Genomic DNA, 18,613 nt, shown 5'->3' with positions numbered 1-18,613 from the left:
TTTTTGTACTCTAAACCTTACCAAGTGTTTTTCTCTCTCTAAACCTTACCAAAAAGCAACCATTTCACAATAAAAGAGCAACCAGACATTGCACATTGGCATTGTTTTTGTGTTGCCAGCTATTTTAACACATTTAGGAATTGGCATGTTATACAGTAATAAACCTATGTCACTGTGAATAGTGTAACCAGATGACTGCTGAGAAAGTCCTTGTTTCAAGACTGTATTTTTAGAATTCTTACAAATGTCAGTAGGATTTTAAGACTCTCTTGGAACAGAACTTAAAAGTTTGGGTTTCACCTCTGCTGTCTTCCTAGCTTCCTTTATTCTGGATTCTCTGTCCTTGTAAAGCACAGTGCTGCCAGGATGGCTTGCTATCAGCCAACAGTGACCAAAGTTGAACTTGACATGAAAAACTGGATTGTATTCAACAGAATTTACTTATGTATTCAACAGAATTTACGCTGGGCATGTTTTTCAAGTGAAAAACATTTTATTTTATCAATATTTGTATTTAAAGGTAATCACCTCAAAAGACGCTAGATTGAACAGTAAAGTTCTTTATCTTAATTTTTTTTTTTTAGCATTAGTGCATTACTTTAACAATACAGGTGTGCATCTATTTTTCCTACTATACCATCACTAAGGACGGCACAGTAGCCAATTTCATCATAATTTGTTATTTGATAGGTTGATTTAATAAATGTAGCATCTAATGTAGGATGTATCCTCCACACTACCTACATCCTTTATCACCAACCCACTCTCGTTTACTCTCTGCCAGCAAGGCTTCTCTTAACACACAAAAGTTGATGTTTCCATGGTTTGAAAATATGTCCCCAAGCCTGCAGTTATAGAACAAATTGCTGATTCCTTTGGATCACAACCCAGTGATTTGTTTATCTCAGATAATCAACCTGCTTCCTCAGAGAAGCAGATCTGGCGAGAGGCTTTTCTTAGGCTTGGTTTGGTTTGGTTGGACTCCACCGTCAGCTAGTGGAAAATTGCTCCATCTGGGTTTTGCCAAGACAAAACCAACACAGCAGCAGCAGCAGCAGCAGCAGCAGCACTGGTTCCTTCTTTATTTCACTGAACTGGCCTGCAGGGTTTTTATATCATGTTAGATAGAAATAGAGAGAGGAAAGGGATGGATAAAAAATGAAAAAAAAAATGTCAGGGTTCCCTCGTCCATTTGGCATGCATGGATGGGTAGAGAGAGAGAGAGAGAGAAGAGTGTGTGGGTGGATGCAGAGAGGAGTACAAGAGGAGGAGGAGGAAGAGAAGGAGGAAAGATGGAGGGTTTTTTTTTTTTAACGAGGGGTTCCTTCACTCCAGGGACACCTATCTGTCTGACCATGGGAGAAGAAGTGGCAGAGGTGGAGGAGGAATGAAGAAGAAAAAAGCAGAAGGGGGGAGAAAGGGGGGGATGGAGGTCCAGATCATCTACACCCTTTCCTGGAGGGGAGGAGTAAAAAAACTGCAGCTTTGCATGTGTGATTGTATATATGTGTGTTGGATTCACACATGTATCATTAGGCATCATTAACCACAAATTATACAGAGAGAAAGAGAAAGACAGATGCTGCTGTTGGCACATTATTTTGCCCCCCCCCCGCAATCTGCAGCAGGGGGAAGGAAAAAAGAGAGGGACAGAGGGGAGGAGGAGGGAGAGAGTGAGGGAGAGTTAATCTAATACATGTGTGGTGTGATTAAAGGAAGAGCTTCACCACTGTTGACATCTCAGATGAATGTGAGGATCAGCGAAAAGGATATTAAACATACAGAAATCTGCAAAGCGAGGCAGAAGAACAGGAAGAGAAAGGGTTAAAAGTCCAAATCTATCAGAGGAATATCTCCCTCCCTCCCTCTCTCTCTTTCTCTTCCTCCCCTCCTCCCCCCCCCTTCCTCTCTCGACCACTCGGCTGCTCGCTGCCTCTCTCTCCACCTGTTAGTGCGGACCCCTCATGCACTCACATCCACCTGTTTGTGTAGGAATCTCCTCCATTCACACAATCAAAGGTAAGAAACATTATTGGTTTTATTGTCAGCTGTGTCTGGTGATATTGGCGTGATTTATTGGTCTTTTAATGCTTTTCATTTTTTATTATTCACTTCTCAGAGGCTTTTGCATTTTTTATTTTTGCCTCCCTTCCTCTCGCTTGTTTCTCTTTTCAAATAAGACTGCTATGGATGTGCATATCAGTGGTGGGAAGTCACTATTTTTCTCAGTACTGCACATGTTTTTTTTTACTTGTACTCTACAATGTTATACTTCTACTTCACTACATATTCAAGGCAAGTGGGGAACCTGTATTTAATAGTTACATTTCAGATATTTTTCCTATATTAAAATGTATGAAAATAAAACAAAACCCACTTTTGCATCTCTGATTTGAATGATATTTAGTTTGTTTTTGAGCTGGACTGCAGTTACAGGACTAAATTCGGATGAAAGTGTTTGCAAAATGAATGCATTGTAATATGATCATCTTATATAATATATAATATGATTATTAACAGTATGTAAAGTAGTTCACTAACAAAAGCCTGTTTTGTGGATCAAAATGGTCTAAAACTTTATAAGTTGTTGTATTTGGGGGCAATACAAACAAACAAAATAACACTTAATGCATTTTTCTGGTAGGCTAGTTTTACTTTAAGGAATTATTTATACCTTTAAAAACTTTTCTCATCTCGTAATGACAATTTTAGAGGAAGAATTATTATTTTAAGAAATATTTTACTTTAATTTTATTTATTTCAAAGGAAATTTACTCTTGGTCTATTTATATTAGAGTGTGTAACTTTGATTTTCATTAACAGAAATTAATATATGCACATATTAATTTCTCAAATCATTAATGGAGACCCTGCAGTACTGGTGCAGACCACTGGGGTCTGTAAACCCTCAGCCGAGAGAGTAAACAGTAGGTTAAAATAGTTAAAAATAGCTTTTTCATGATCAATTACATTGTTTGAAAGCACGTTGCATTGCATCACTTATAATAATCTAATAATGTAATATATAATATAACATTCTGCATAATGGGTGCTTTAACTTTTCTATTAATCCAATTAAAATTCTATCTCCATAATGTCAACTTTTACTGAAAAGTGCCTTGTGTAAAGCTTTGTGATGGGACTTTGATTTCATTATTGTAATCTTAATGTTTAGGATTATTGTTAAAACTTTATGTAATCCTTCAATTTTTCTGAAAACAAACAAACAAAAATAGCCAAATAGATAGATATGTTAATACTAGTACATTTTGCAGATAATATTTTTACTAAATTAAAATTTTGAAAGAAGCATTTATTCTTTTTTTTTTTTTTTTTTTGGAAAGAGCACTTTTGTATGGTCTTACTTGTACACTGCTCATGGATGGATTGGTTCCCGTCCAGTGTACACTTAGTTAATCCACAGCCCAAAGGGATTACAGTTCATGCATACTTGCTCCCATTCTCCCTGGATTCTTTTACTCATTTTCATCTCAGTCTCAGTTTGATTAATCAGTGATATTAATACTTTACTTAAAGTAGTCAACTGTAGAAATACAATGATAGTAATAATAATTAAAAAAGCAGTTTAAAGTACATCAGGGATATCAGCACAATGTACTAAAGAAGTAACTTATCATCTTGTTTCTGGTGACCTCTAGTGGTTTAACTTCTCACCTTGCTGTAGTGATGTAGACGTTTTCTCCAGGGTGTGTCACTACACTGTGACACCACTGCTGGGTGTGGTTTACTGGGACCGATTGCTTCAATGCCTGGTCTTAAGCTAAGTTTGTTGTAACTTGGCATTCTAAGTCTGACCTAACACTTATGCTGGTTGCAGCATCCAGGCTTAAGCCTTCCTCTCAGTAAGACCAGGCATAAATCTCATACCTAGTCATGAGCAGGTGTAAAGTCAAAATCTAGGCTGTTTCGATAATAATGACTACAGCTTGAAACACAATGGCATCTCACATTCAGACTTAATGAGGGGGCATTTAGATGGGAAAGAAGTATTAGGGTCAGAAACAATCCATGAAAAATACAACAATTAGGAGCTGAAAGAGAGATTTGAGTCTGTATTTGAACTTTTTAAAGAGCTCTCACTGGACTTACAGGTCGTGTCTGACCTGCATTGCAGCTGTAGACAGCACACACTTTGTTTTTATGCAAACAGCGTGTTACAGTAGAAGACATGAGCAGCATCCACAAGCCCACCGCCTGCCGGGCCATCTGCAGGGAGTCACTGGTTCTGACGCCATGCGCAGTATGCCCATCTCCCCACTGGAGCATCATCAGTGGTGATAAAACAATGATTCCACCAGGCCTCCAGCATTCCTGGCATCATGAACAGCATTGATGGGACTCACATCCAGGCCCAGGCATCATCTGAACATGAGTGTATTTATGTCAGCCGCAAGGGACACCATTCAAATGTTCAGATTGCATGCTATGCAATTATAATATCTTTGATGTGGTGGCAAAATGGCCTGGATTTACCCACAGCCCCATAGGAGAGTGCTTTATGCCAGGTCGTCAAGGGTGGCGGCAGCTCCTCAGTGACAGTGGCTACCCACTGAAATGCTGGCTGATTACACAGATTATCGCTCACAGGACTGAGTATAAATGACAGTGTAACATCACGCCACCTCTAGGTTTGTTGTTGCACAGAAACTCTAATTAACCTATTTCTTCCATTAGTCCCATTTGAACTTTAGTACTTGCCTATATGCTATCATTATTCTGATTTATTCATTTTTATTCAGGCCTACAATTATTTGAAAATATATGCTGAATAAGTGAACAAATGTAGAAACATGGAGGTACTTCCAAAAAAATGGAAAATTCAGGATAAAGCTAGATAAAGTTAAAAGATTAAGTAAAGTGAAAAGGGATGTTATGAATGAAGTGGTATATTGTGTCAGCACCATGGATAGCTTCATTGGCTCAAAGCAGGAGAGGGAGACCGAAAATGATGCTGTCCATGGTGCTGAAACATCGTATCATTGCCTCATGTCATTAATAGACTAAATGCATAAATTAATGAACAAACAACTCACCTCTTAATGAGAAATTTGGGCCTGACAGTATCCTTATTATTAGCTATATTTTATATCCTCCACAACATCTGTGTCACCAAGATGACCCCCCTCATCAGGTAACAGTATCAGCCACTGCAGGAGGAAGATGGGCACGCTGTGGTGTCTGCAGTACATGAGGACTAGTACGTACACACATTGTTAGCACCTTTCAAGTTCAGACGAATCTATCCTACTGTTTGTTGTAGACAACATCAAAGTAGGCATTTTGCTATTCTTAGAATATCTGTCATGCTATGCTGTAGAACTTACTTTAAATGGTGTTGTAGCTTTTCAACGATGGCTCCAGTGTCATCATAGCCCTATCAGAGGCTTTGTTATCCAACATGGAACAGCAGTGGGTTTTTTTCCCTCTATAAATCCATTGATGAATGTCTTTTATTTATCAATTTATTCTTGTTGAAAGGAGCTATTGCTGCTATAAGCCATTAGCAGAAGCTTACCGAGGGCAAGCAATATCCCATAATGCATTGGGGACTAGTGGCGGTCCTGACTCCATTCATTCCAATGAGAAAAGTGAATGTGAGTACACATTATGACCATTTCCTTCACCCCATAGTCACTTAAGTAAATACTGGACCCATTTTCACAAGCCCCAAGCCTTCTTAACATTCTGACATTGAGATGACATTTTATTAGACACATACATCAGGAGAAAAATGTTCAAGATATGTCTCTGTTTTAGCAACACATGCTAGTGAGATCTGGAAACAACTAATGTGATGGTTGATATCAGACATTAAGCTAGCAGAAAAAATGAGCAGCAAAATAAGGAGCAAACAGTGACTAAACGACGAGCACTTTCTAGCTGCCAGTAGCATTTTATTTGCCAAATGGGCCTACAGTATTTCATCCTACAAGTAGTCACAATTACTCAACAGCTATTATATTTAAATTTCTTTTTATTTGACGAGTAAATCAAAAACAATCCATCCTATTTAATCAGCTTATTTTGTATCTGTAATCTTTCAATATGAAAAGTAGGCTGACTGTCAGAGCCGCAGTCAGGATTTTCCACTGCAGCCTTTCAACAACATGAATTTTATCCCAGAAATACATCCCTGGTTGGCAACAACAACAACAACAACAACAACAACAACAAAAAATTCATGTGTAATTGCAGAATATCATCTCATCCTCAGGTTGTTAAAACCCCCATATTTCCATATTGTGTTCGGTTATTTATTGATTTTTTAACATTGTTACTTTTCCTCCATCCTGCCTCAGAAAATGCCTGTAACACTTCCTTGCTTTTTCTCTGCTAATGCAACTTCTTCAAAACAGCCAGTACCATCAGGTCTGTGTGAGTATTGATTTACATGCAGCTGTGGCTGGGTATGAATTGTAATGTGGTGTTTTGGTGAGTGGAAATTTTCAAATCCCAGAGAAAAGTTTGGTAGGGGAAGGGAATTAAATTATGTGTTTTTTTTCTCTTCCTTTTGCAACACATGTGGTTAATTACCCATTAAACAAGACACCCTAGTGGTCGGTCATCACTCTGTGGATAAATACAATAATGATATCCACTAACAATCACCAACTCCCCTCTGCCTAGTGCATGCTGGGAGAAGCTCCAGACCCTGTCAGACTTATAGCAGTGAATGTCTTGTCTAAAGAAAATTAATGGCTACTAATAATCTTTTTCAAATCAGAGATGGAGAGTGATTTTAAAAATGATTAAAAAGAAAACTGCATCAAAACACATGCAGATGGAGAGTCATGCTGATGTTCTGTCTTTTAGGAGGATATGGGCATTGAGCAAGGACAAAATTTCAAGTGAGTCAGATTTATGAGCATATGACATTTTGCAGGCTCAGACTCAGACTTTGATTTTATGATGGGCTGCAGATGTAATATATATCTATATAAAAAATAAGTGTCTAGGACCATCCAAAAACGTTATCTATCTAATGAGTTGTAATTAGCTCTTAGCCTACGTTGGCCATATATCTGAGAAATTAGTTATGTAGATTGTCTGATATTGTGCTTCAAAACAGAAAAACCACATCTGATTATAAATCATACACATCAGGATTATAGACCACACTTTCAGACTTGCTTGTTCATATTAAGTGACAGAAGTAAGTATATGAGGATTGAAAAAAGAGAGACTGAGTGGGTGTAAAGTGGGCATGTTTGTAGGACTGTCTGTTTCTGACAGTAGAGCTCCCATAGAGGGTTATGGATGCTGTCAGATGGCAGACAAGCACTTTGTTTGAAGCATATTGATTTCCATGTTACTCCCCCCAGATCCCATCACTCTACTGCCAAATGCCCTGCCTGGCCAGTAGGAGTTGCTAGCGTAGTGAAAGGGATGTGATCCCTCACCACCTTCCCACCCTTACTGTAATAACTGACGCATCTTTCTACAACAGTTCATTTGATATCCTACAAATATGCACACACAACTGTTTGTATGACATCCTACAAATTAGTGCCTACGATTAATGTTACGTCCTTCATGTAAAGTTACGTAATTAACGTAAAATTAAGGAGTTTAAAATACCTAAAAATGACTCAGAGTTCACTTAAAGTTCACAAAGTTCCAAACAAAGGTCTCCTGGAGAGAGTCACAGGGGAAAGTCCTGTGTTTTGTGACCCATCCATCACCCCAGCAATCCTTCTTATTCAGCCGCTCAGGACTGCTTTTTGTTAACTCCTGTCAGCGCATTGGTCACGTGATCGCAGCCCTCCAAAATATGTGGGCTATGCACGAAAATACTGGCTCATAACGCATTTTAGTTTTGGCTACATGTTATTAAAACAGTTTGAGATTAATTATCTTTTGGTATTATTCTAACAACGTGCACAGCTCTGCTACAAATGAACAGTTGTTGTTTTTTGCTAGAACTTACCTTTCTCCTACAACTGCACTGAGAAGAGGCGGAAGTGAGATGTTACAGTGCACCCCATGGATGGGGTGCATTGTAACAGGCAGAGGTGTTGTTGTAACACTTGCTGTTTAACACAATTAATTCAATACAATTCTATCTGTATACTATAGGTTGCTACTGTTTATGGATCTGTGATAGATATAGAAACAACTACTCATCCCTCATCTAAACACCAATGCTTCATGAATGGAAAGTTCAACACATAAATGGATACATGGTATGATATAGCATATATCTTTCTTCAGATGAACATGTAGATACCTATCAGTCCATCTACATCAGGGGCAGGATAGGTATCAGTAATGATGGAGAATCACAAGGTAGATGCCATATGACTTCACCACTCCTCTTATAGACCTGCTGCTATCCACATCCCTAGCACAGACACAGGACCTCCCTACTCACTCCCCTATCTGTCATTTGTTTTCGATACCTCATTCTCAAAAAAATCTGTGAAAATGAGCTGTTTTTGTTTCATTATGTACATTACAGGTGGCTTAGTTGTAACGCCGCTTTACAACTAAGCCCCGCCTGTGTAGAAACTTTATCCAGCCAAGACAACACTTGATGGGAGTTGGTTTCACAGCTTAATTTATGGAAACTGAATGCAGAAATGTTCAGTTAAGTAATATTCAATAAGTACTGATCTAATATGTGAGGCTGTGATCATTCATAGCTGCACCTCTCCTCACTCATTCCTCACTCACACCTGTCAGTCAGTATTCGAAGTGCCAGGACTCACTGACCACTGAGTCACAACCATGGTGAAGGGGAGAATGTTAATGCAGAGAGCAACATAAAGACACTGACATGTCTGCAGAGGGAAAAGAACAAAACAAGCAACACTGAGGGAAAGAAAGAAGAGTAGAGACGGAGAAGAGGGAGAGAGAGACCTACCAGGATGACAATGAAGAGTGGCGGGAATGTGAGATAGGACAGTAAAGAGGAGAGAGGGTAAGGGAGGGAGATGAGGAGGCAAACAGAGAAGCATTTCATGTGTCCTAATTAGCATACTCCACTGTGCTTTTTCCCGTAGCTTAACTTTTCACTGCTGAGTCTCACCAGTAATCCCACTGTGACTGAATATCAGTCACTGGACTAACACCAGATTTCACTTTCAAGTGGGAGAATGTTTCCACTGATAAATGTTGCTTCCTCCTGAATTAAACATGACTACAGCGGCTCTACAGTGGAGCACCAGACACATGAAACTCCCAGCATAAATAAATTCACACAATGTGACTGGGAATAATAGGGGAAAAAGCCCTGTAAAAGTTACATCAAATTAAAGGGACAGTACCTCATAGTTATGACTTTTAATTAATAATTTGTCATAATTATACTTAGATGATGAGTATCTCCAAGCTATGACTCAAATGATCATCAATGCGTCACCATTGTAATCAATTTAGTGAACTTGATAATTAAACGTGCAGTATGTAATTTTGGAGAAAGATAGTTGATTGTTGAGTCTCCTGGTCATCAAATACCAACCACCAACCCAAGGCGTCGGTATTTGATGAACAAGACTCAACCATCTACAATCTTTCTCCAAAATTACACACTGCACATTTTACAATTAGAACTCAGAATTTTCACATTTTGTAATTGTTGTCTTTTCAGTAAATCATTAAGCTATCTTATAAACAATAAGTAAAAAAAACCTGAAGACTCAGTATTACATATGATGGTTTCTGACTCATGAGTGACTATACTAACAAATCAAGACATTTAATTTGTATCTAAACATGACTTTGTAATGATTATTTAGTTTTTTAATTATGGTAAATTAGTAATAATTATGACATATAATCTCATAATTTGCCTTTTGATTAAAGCTTTTGAAGTAAAACTGAAGACAAAGAGTCTCAGCATTGTTACTCATTTATTCAAAATTTCTTTAAAGTTACAATGTGTAATTTACGTGGTTGTTTATTAGCAAATATCAACTATTGCTTTCATAAATATATATTTACTAAAGTGTAATGCAATTCACATACAAATAGAAGCTTTCTCATAGGCTTAGAATGATTTCTGCATATATACACAAGCAGGGCGCAGTATGCTGGGGGCTGCCTTCTTGTGTCGCCATATTTGAATACAGTGGCCGAAAGGGATATACGCGCTTCGCCTTTCGCATTTACCTAGAACCTGCCGTCACTGGAGACGGTTAAGGTGAAGATCCACCCGGGGCGCTTCTGCGTGAACCTGCTTTGTACTTTTATGATTCTGTCGCACTTTAAATGGAGGACTACACATATGTTTTGCCCCGTAAGAGGGAAACCATGCCACCAAATAAAAGAAAAAGATCAGACAAGCGAGGACGTGACAAAATGCGAGTGAATATCGGCGTTGCTTATTCCAGGTGGAAAGAACTCCTGTGGAAGAACACTCTGGAGACGCATATACTATAATCGTACCAACCTATATTTGCCGCACTGTGCCGTGACTATCGCATAAAACGTGTTATTTTAGCATTACTGTGCTGATGTTCGTGTTACCAAAACAATTAGAAATAAAACACTCCTAATACTGGTAAGCTATAACATATTGTAGCTTCCGCCAGGACGTGTGGAAAGGATGACGCAGTTATTCGGCAAACCACCGTTTATTACTGAACAGTACAGGTTACTGTTGGCTGTAACTACGCCAAAACTACCAACAAACAAGAACTTAGCTGTAACTCCAACTGTGCTCTCCTGCTCTCTCCTCCAGCTCGCTCATACACACACCAGCATGCGCACTCACACAGCTCTCATCCCCGTCACACTCGCACCCCGCCCCCCTACCTATACTCATTCAATCCCAAACATGCCATTAACTCAAAGAACATTGACATTATAACAGAACATTTACTGCAGGGTCGCTACAATATCGTAACATAGTTTAGATTCCTAAATAAATATTCACCTCATCGCTAGATAGGCCTACTCCTGAAAAACTTGAAAAACTCGTGGATGATGCCATCTCTGTCTGCACAAGGCTTTCTGTCCTACGAGGCCACCGTCACTTACCTGACGGGAGGGGTGAGCGAGTGAGCGTGAGTGAGCCCTGCAGTCTAGAATTTGACCGCTGATGTCACTGTTACTCACCATTTTTACACACTGAGGCTTTAAAATGTATTCATTACTGAACATTAAAAATTGTGCTACTTTAATGACAGTCGGTCGGATTCTTGGCTCTCACTGGGCTATTTATCGTCAGACTGTGATGAATTTTGTCTTTACATAAAGGTATATGTGAAATATAAGTTTCAGATGTGTTATTTCTAAAAACCACATGAGCCATTCGGTAAAGTCATCATATCTAAGATACTGTTGCATTTGATACACAGCACACCCCATGTGCCTAACAGTCAATATATCACATGTGAAATATGTTTAATGATATTACATAAAAAATTTGTGATGTCTTACATATGACATATATTTGAAAGAACCAAAAAATCCCCCAAACTGCACATTCACCAAAAGTTTTACCATTTTGAAAAAATGGTAAAGGTCGGAGGACTGATATGTAGCTGATTAAAAAGTGAGCACAAGTGAGGATTGTGGATTTTTGAAAACCATGGATATGTTACATTTGTACATTATTTTGTAGTACATAGGCTGAAACTTTGCTCCTCAACAACGCTACGGTGAAGGTGTGGTTAGGTTTAGGCACAAAATTCACTTTGGTATTGTTGGGAAAAGACTGTGTTTTGCCTTAAAACACCCACATTTGTTGGCATAGACCCTGCTAGGAAATGCAGCGATGTGTTGGTGAGAAGCACTCAAGTTTAGTGCCACAAATGCTGCTGGGAAATGGAGCAAAGGGTCATCAGAAAACTACCAATGTTATTGGTTTCAAACAGTGGTCTGCAGCTTGGCAGGCATCTCACAATCCACCATCCCCTCTTCAACTCCCAATGAGAAAAGTCATCTTATATACTGTATAACATTTCCTTTAGAAATGTTTATATGACATGTATAAAAAGTACAAATGCAACGTATTCGTGATTTGCAGAAACATATAATAAAAACATTTTCTTGTGGTGACTGGGCTGGTGATTGACAGTGTGCAGAAGTTTCTGGTTCTTCTGTTGTTTTTGTCTGTAGGAAGTTCTAGGGCTGTATTCACAAACATTGTGGGAACACTCTCAGAGAGCTCCTAACTTAGGCTAAAAACTTTTAGTAAGGAGTCCTAGCTTAGGAATAAATTAGGAAAGTTGTCAGGGCAACTCTGAGCAAGGGACAGAAACTTTTACCTTGGTGAGGAGGTGTGGTTGACCCAATTACTAGGTATGACACATACTTTCAACACATGTAATTGGTTGTCACAGACACACTCTTTGGTTAATGTGTAGCGCTTTCCTTCATGTGATAAGCAAATAAAATGTGCTTCACATGTGAGAAATTTAAATTGCATTTCCTGTGAGGGCAGAATTTTGAATTGTGAGTTCATAATTGTGATTCAGGCAGATATAAACAATACAGCATCAGCATCATCATCATGTCCAATTGAACATATGCAAACGTACATAGATTCCTGGTATATGGTGAATTTGTACTGTTGACTTCAAAGTTGTGGACAAAAATAAAATGTCTGTCCTAGTAAGATCCTGTCTCACAGCATCCTAAACTGTTGTGTCGTCTGATAAACCCTAAGACTCATGAGCCTGTTACTGAAACTGGGTTTTCCTTTGTTCTATTTCATTTCCTCAGCAGCACCTGTAGCCACATAGCTGCAGCACTTTCAGTCTAAATGCCTTTAGATGTACACCAGTATGGTCGATCAAAGCTGCTTTGTTGCTGTAGCAAGAATTAATTGTTAATTTTATCTTGGAGTACCCAAAAAAATGCAAGAATCAGCCCTTCTCCTTCTGCTCACAACAGCAAGTAAAAAGCCTCTGAGGGGGAGAATCCAGTCGAACACAGCACATTTCTTTTTTATAGGGTGTATCGCTGATAGAGGAACATAGACAAAATGTTTTTACCAGCTATGAAAACCAGAGTATGAAACCAACATGTCCTCTAAGCTATACAAAAAATAGGTTGCCATCAGTATTAAAAATGACTGCGTAGGAGAATAAAATCATGCATCTCGAGATTCATAAAAGCTACTAGAAAACTGAAAATGGAGTCCAGTTGAGTCATTTTCAGTTACCAGTTTGATCAACCCACTCACTCTGTTCACGCTTTTTATTTTAGATATAAGACTCAGCTGTGGCCTTCCTGCAGAGCTTTTTAAACAGTCACACATGAACATCCGTGTCTCCCACTGTTTTAACGTCTTCAGATGAACACTTGATTTGTCCTCTCCCCTCACGATCACTGTGTCCTACCAGCAAACATGAAGAAGGCTGCAGGTCTTCAGGGGGGAAATCAGGCAACATGTTTGATAATTGGAAGCAGCTGTTTAACATGTCAGGCTAATGAGTAGTCCACTCCTTATTCCTTTTAACAGGGTAAAGGAAGTAGACACTCTGATAATACAATTTTCTATTATTTGACAGCAGCTGCCTTTCAACACTCTAATCATAGAGAAAAATAAGTTCTTGTTCTGCCTCTCCCAGCACAGACTCTCTGCCAGTGGTGCAGTATACTGTAACTGAGAACATTTACTCAAGTACTATGCTGCAGTACAAATTTGAGGTAGGCCTGCTTGTACATTATTTGAATTTTTCTACTTCTTGTACATTTACTACATTAATCTGACAACTCTAGTTACTTTACAAAATAAGATTTTTAGGCACGAAACATGAAAAGTTTATAAAAATAATTAGCAATATTTTGATGGTTGAAGTTAATTTTTCATGTAAAAACATTTCCTGATTCCAGCTTCACAATTGTGAAGGATCTTCCTTTTAGTAAGGGTATTAATGGTAATGTATTAGTAATAATATTGAGGATTGGACTGTTGGTTGGACCGAACAAATATTGTGAAGATGTTACTTTGGGCTCTCTACCAGTCCTGAGAAAATATTGGGACCATTGGGAGCCATCCAGGGTGCAGTACAAAAACAAAACAAACAAAAATGTGCAAATTTGCACATACCATATTGTACCATATTGCACATACATATTATAGTATTCTTCTTCTTCTTCTTCTTCTTCTTCTTCCAAGGAAATCATACCTCCCATGGGTGAAAACTCACCAAACTTTGCACAAAGGTCCAGTCTCATGCCTGATATCCTCAGCTGTAAACTCAAGCCAATAGTCCTGATGGTGGCGCTACAGCAAGCGTCTAAAGTTCAAAACGTTGAAAATTCATAACAAATCAACCATACGTGCTACAACTTCACAACTTTCATCAAACTGTAGCCCCAACACTGAAGAAACATGTGTACATTTAAACCTATTAAAAATTATGAAGTTCATCAGTTTTTTTCAAAAACTGTAAAACTTCTTAAACCTATCTCCTCCCACAATTTTTGCTCAATTGACACCAAACTTGCTACAGAGCATCTTCACACTGTCCTACACAAACTATGTTTCTCAGATTTTTGATTTATTAAAAATTGAGCCTACAGTGCATCAAAATGTTTGACTGTAAACGGTACTGTAAACATATACAGGCAAATTCTTGCCAAATAAATCTTAAATGTTCATGAAAAAAATGATAAAATTCTAGAGTCATGGTAGATGATGTGTGGCAAATTTCAGAATTTTATCTCAAAAACTGAATTTTTGACAGCATTTTGAATTTTGCTCTAATGTGAACAATTGGAGTCAATGTAAAAATGGCATTTTTAAACATCAGTTTTTCACTTATGGAGCAAATCAATCATTGTTACAAACAAATTACCAACATCTCCATGCTGTCTAGATGCAATATGTGTATTTTCAGATTTTTGTCTTAATAACTGAATTTTTTATAGTGGTTTCAAATCTGCCTTTCCATGCACAGATGGCTGCTTTCCTACACAACATTGAATGGCTTACTCAATTTGTGAAGCCACTGTTGAGTTGCTACTTGCCAATTAGCTCAGAGCAGCAGATGACCATCTTAGGTTCCAGAGGTTGCGTGTTTGAGCCTCAACTGGTGCAGAATCCACATTGTAATGTAAACATCTTAATCATCTTCCTGTGCTCCAGTTTATTGCTTAGAATTGCCTGAGCCTGACTCATTGATGTTCAGCATCTACAAGTGTTCTTCCTGCTAGAAAATCTGCCTTCTCATGCTTGAAAATAAACCAAACTTTGCACAAAGGTCCGGTGTCAATACTTCAGTGTGAAACCATCTGAGGCTTCTCTCTTTGCACATAGCTCAACTAGTTAAACATCAGTTTTTCACTTATGGAGCAAATCAATCATTGTTAAAATAAATTACCAACATCTCCATGCTGTCTAGATGCAATATGTGTATTTTCAGATTTTTGATTCGATAACTGAATTTTTTACAGTGGTTTGAAATCTGCTTTTCCATGCATGGACGGCTGCTAAACCTGCACATCTGGCTTAGTCAATTTGTGAAGCTATACATGAATTGTCACTGACTAATTAACTCAGTGAGACAGAAATTGATCCTTAGTCTCAGAGGTTGTGAGTTCAAGCCTCAGTTGATGCAAAAGGCATATTGTGTTGCTAAATGTCTTACAATTCTTCTGCTTGTTGCTCAGAATTGCCTAAAAATGCCCGGACCCGACCCATCGCTGTGCAGCAGCTATAATTAGCTATTGTTTGTAATAAATAAATGTATCCTCATACAGCCATTTGTATGATATCCTACAAAAATGTACACACAAAAGTTTGCGTGATACTCTTTGACACACTTTTTTAATCAAAATTCAAGCAGTCCAGTTACTAAAATGTCACCCCAGGTCCAAACCTCATAACATCTAAATTGCATCCAATAACCTACCCCTATATCTGGTGAGACAGTGAGGTGGATGGAAGAAGAAGACCTTAAAGTGCAGGTGGGGGTGTGGATGTGCAAGAGTTCAGAGCAGCTAGGTTGTGGATGGCCTTAAAGATAAGGAGTAAGATCTTATAATCAACGCGGTATTTAACAGGGAGCCAGTGAAGCTGCTGAAGGACAGAAGTGATGTGATTGATGAAGGGGTTCTGGTGATGATGTGAGTGGCAGAGACCTCTAGACCGGTTGAAGTTTGTGGTTGGACTTATGAGGGAAATCAAAAAGAAGCGAATTACAGTAATGAATATGGATGTAACTGGGGTGTGAACAAGAATGGTGGTACTGTGTGGTGTGAGCAGGGGCAGGGGCATAGTTGGGGGGGACAATAAACAGTAAAATTTTAGAGAATAATTCCAGGGGGGACCAAAGAAAAAAAGTTGTAGCCTGTCTGCATCTTTTACCGCAATTTGACGCTTTAATCTTTTCTCTATGTCTCCAACAGGCCGGCATAGGACCTTTCTCAGCACTGGCTGAGTCCACCTGCACATGTCCAGATTTAAAACAAAATGATTGAAATCAAATTAACATGTACACATCGACAACAGTCAGGTGCACCGTGCTGTCCAAGGTGCTGAGTGTGTCTGGAGCACTGTCTGGAGCACTGTCTCCCCGTGCGCAGTAGTGTGAATATTTATGCTATTAAGTAAGCAGAGAAAACATGTCTCTCATTGTTTAATAGCAGCAAAACAGTAAGGCTTCATTCATCAAAGACCGAAACTCAATCTCTCTCCTTCTCTCCCTCTTTTTCATCTGACTCAGGTGTGTGGAATGGATCCGTCGTCTCTGGCTGGCTGCAGGAGCAAACCGTTTTGTTTTGGCAGTTAGATAAACATTTTCTGCAATTAAACTGGTGAACTGGTTTATAAACAGTATGCTGTGAGATCTGCCGCTGCGCACCTCAAAACTGTGCATAATAGTCTCTCGTAATGGCCGCTCCTCGTCAGTTAAACTGCATGTCTTTCATGTTTGTCTCACTGACAGGTGGAGAGCCTACAGACAGGTACCCATTAGCTACAAGCCGCTCCGTCACAACCATGCGTAATAGTCGCGCGTAATGACCGCTCCTCATCAGTTAAACTGCACGTCTTTCATGTTTGTCTCACTGACAGGTGGAGAGCCTACAGATATTAACTACGAACTGCTCCTCCACTGACTGCTCTTGTCCTGTCCTCTCCCTCTTCTTTCTCTCCTGTCCTCTCTGACTATCACTAAACTCTGAGCTTACTGTAATTATTAGCTTTTAGCTTAGCAGCACTGGTAATTGAGTAGGCTTTTGAACAATGCAGGAGAAATGTTGCAGACAGTTTATATTATCAGCCTGGGCCTGGGGCTTGTTGTAACAGTAAATGGGATGTGTTGTAACTTGTGTAAGTTAAACTGTGTCTGTGTGAGTGAACATCTTACCCGGCGATGCGCAATGTGGGCAGCCAGGTCCAGCCAGGCGCTTCTACTGCTGCCAAGTACTAACAGCTGCTAGCCCCGCCCGTTGGAAATAGTGTGGGATATACCACTACTAGGAATGGGAGGGGGGGACTAAATCTTTTAAGATTTAAATAGCACATTATTGCGCTATTATAATGAGCACCGCTTACATTGTGGTTTTAATAAATACTACTGCATTGTTCAAAAATTATTAATTGTGTCTCAAATTATTCTAGGGGGGTACAGCTTTATTGAAGTGGGAGTCATGTCCCCCCTGTCCCCCCCGGGATTTCCGCCCCTGGGTGTGAGGGACAGGTGAAGGCAGTTAATATTGCGTAGATGGAAGTAGGCAAGGATGACACCCAGACTCTCAACCTGCGGGGCAGGGGGAAACTAAGGAGTTATCGATATCGAGTGAGAAACTAATGATTTTTGCTAAGATGGATTAGGTACCAATGAGAAGTAATTCACCTTTATCACTAATTAATTTGGGGAAGTTGCAGAAGAACCAGGATTTGATTTCCTGATGGCAGTCAGAGAGGGAGGTGGGTGGGAGGGTGGAGGTAGGTTTGGTGGACAGATAGAGCTGGGTGTCATCTGCATAGCAATAGAATTTAAATTTGTGGAAGACGTAGCCAAGAGGAAGTAGAGAGATCATAACCAGAAGGGGACCCAGGACAGAACCTTGCAGAACACCGATTGTAACTGGAAGTCTGTTTTCTCTTCACATTGTTTTCTGCTTCCCTTCCTTTCTTTCCTAACACAATGAGCACAACAATGACATACATTTTGAGTAAAACAGAACAGGCACTTGAGGTCTACATTTCAGGTAAAAGAAAACAGGACTAAATCTTCTGAATAAAGTAAATTTCTTACTTTCTTATCTACCGAGAGAAATGGGCATGCGACTGCCCTACCAGCAGCTAAAATTTTCACATATGTAGGTGCTCAGTTGAGTGACGCTATGTTCATGGTAAATGATTTCGATATTAGCTGCACCTGCAGTCTGTAGATGTGACTGTCTGGAGAAAAAACAACGCTCCATGAAGCTTATTACATTTTCTTCTTGATTTATCAGAAATTAGTCACAAGTCTGGATAGAACCATCATTTAGTCTGTGCCCGGACCACAGACCTGCATTTGGTAATGCTGGTCCTATGATTTACAAGCCCATGAATAGTGTTAGGTAGAAAACATAAAGTTATGTACTAAAGTAAAATTACTGTGGTTAGGTTTAGGACAAGAAACATGGTGTAGACATACTTTAAAATAACAGAGTTCACCCAGAGTTGACATAGTTCAGAACA

General features: G+C 39.1%; 1 protein-coding gene across 1 annotated transcript in view; it reads left to right on the top strand.

The window, feature by feature from the left end:
- The first annotated feature begins 1,761 nt into the window (after positions 1–1,761).
- doc2a (double C2-like domains, alpha) overlaps positions 1,762–18,613 on the top strand; it is a 116,777-nt gene continuing 99,925 nt past the window's right edge. The window contains exon 1 of the mRNA XM_049561568.1: positions 1,762–2,019. Coding sequence (XP_049417525.1) covers positions 1,965–2,019 — 55 coding nt within the window. The 5' untranslated portion in view covers positions 1,762–1,964. The remainder of the gene's footprint in view (positions 2,020–18,613) is intronic.

This window comes from Epinephelus fuscoguttatus, linkage group LG19 (assembly GCF_011397635.1).
Source record: "Epinephelus fuscoguttatus linkage group LG19, E.fuscoguttatus.final_Chr_v1".
In the NCBI taxonomy this organism is placed as follows: Eukaryota; Metazoa; Chordata; class Actinopteri; order Perciformes; family Serranidae; genus Epinephelus; species Epinephelus fuscoguttatus.
The sequence above is the reverse complement of the archived record's forward strand: the minus strand, read 5'-3'. Positions and strand labels throughout refer to the sequence as shown.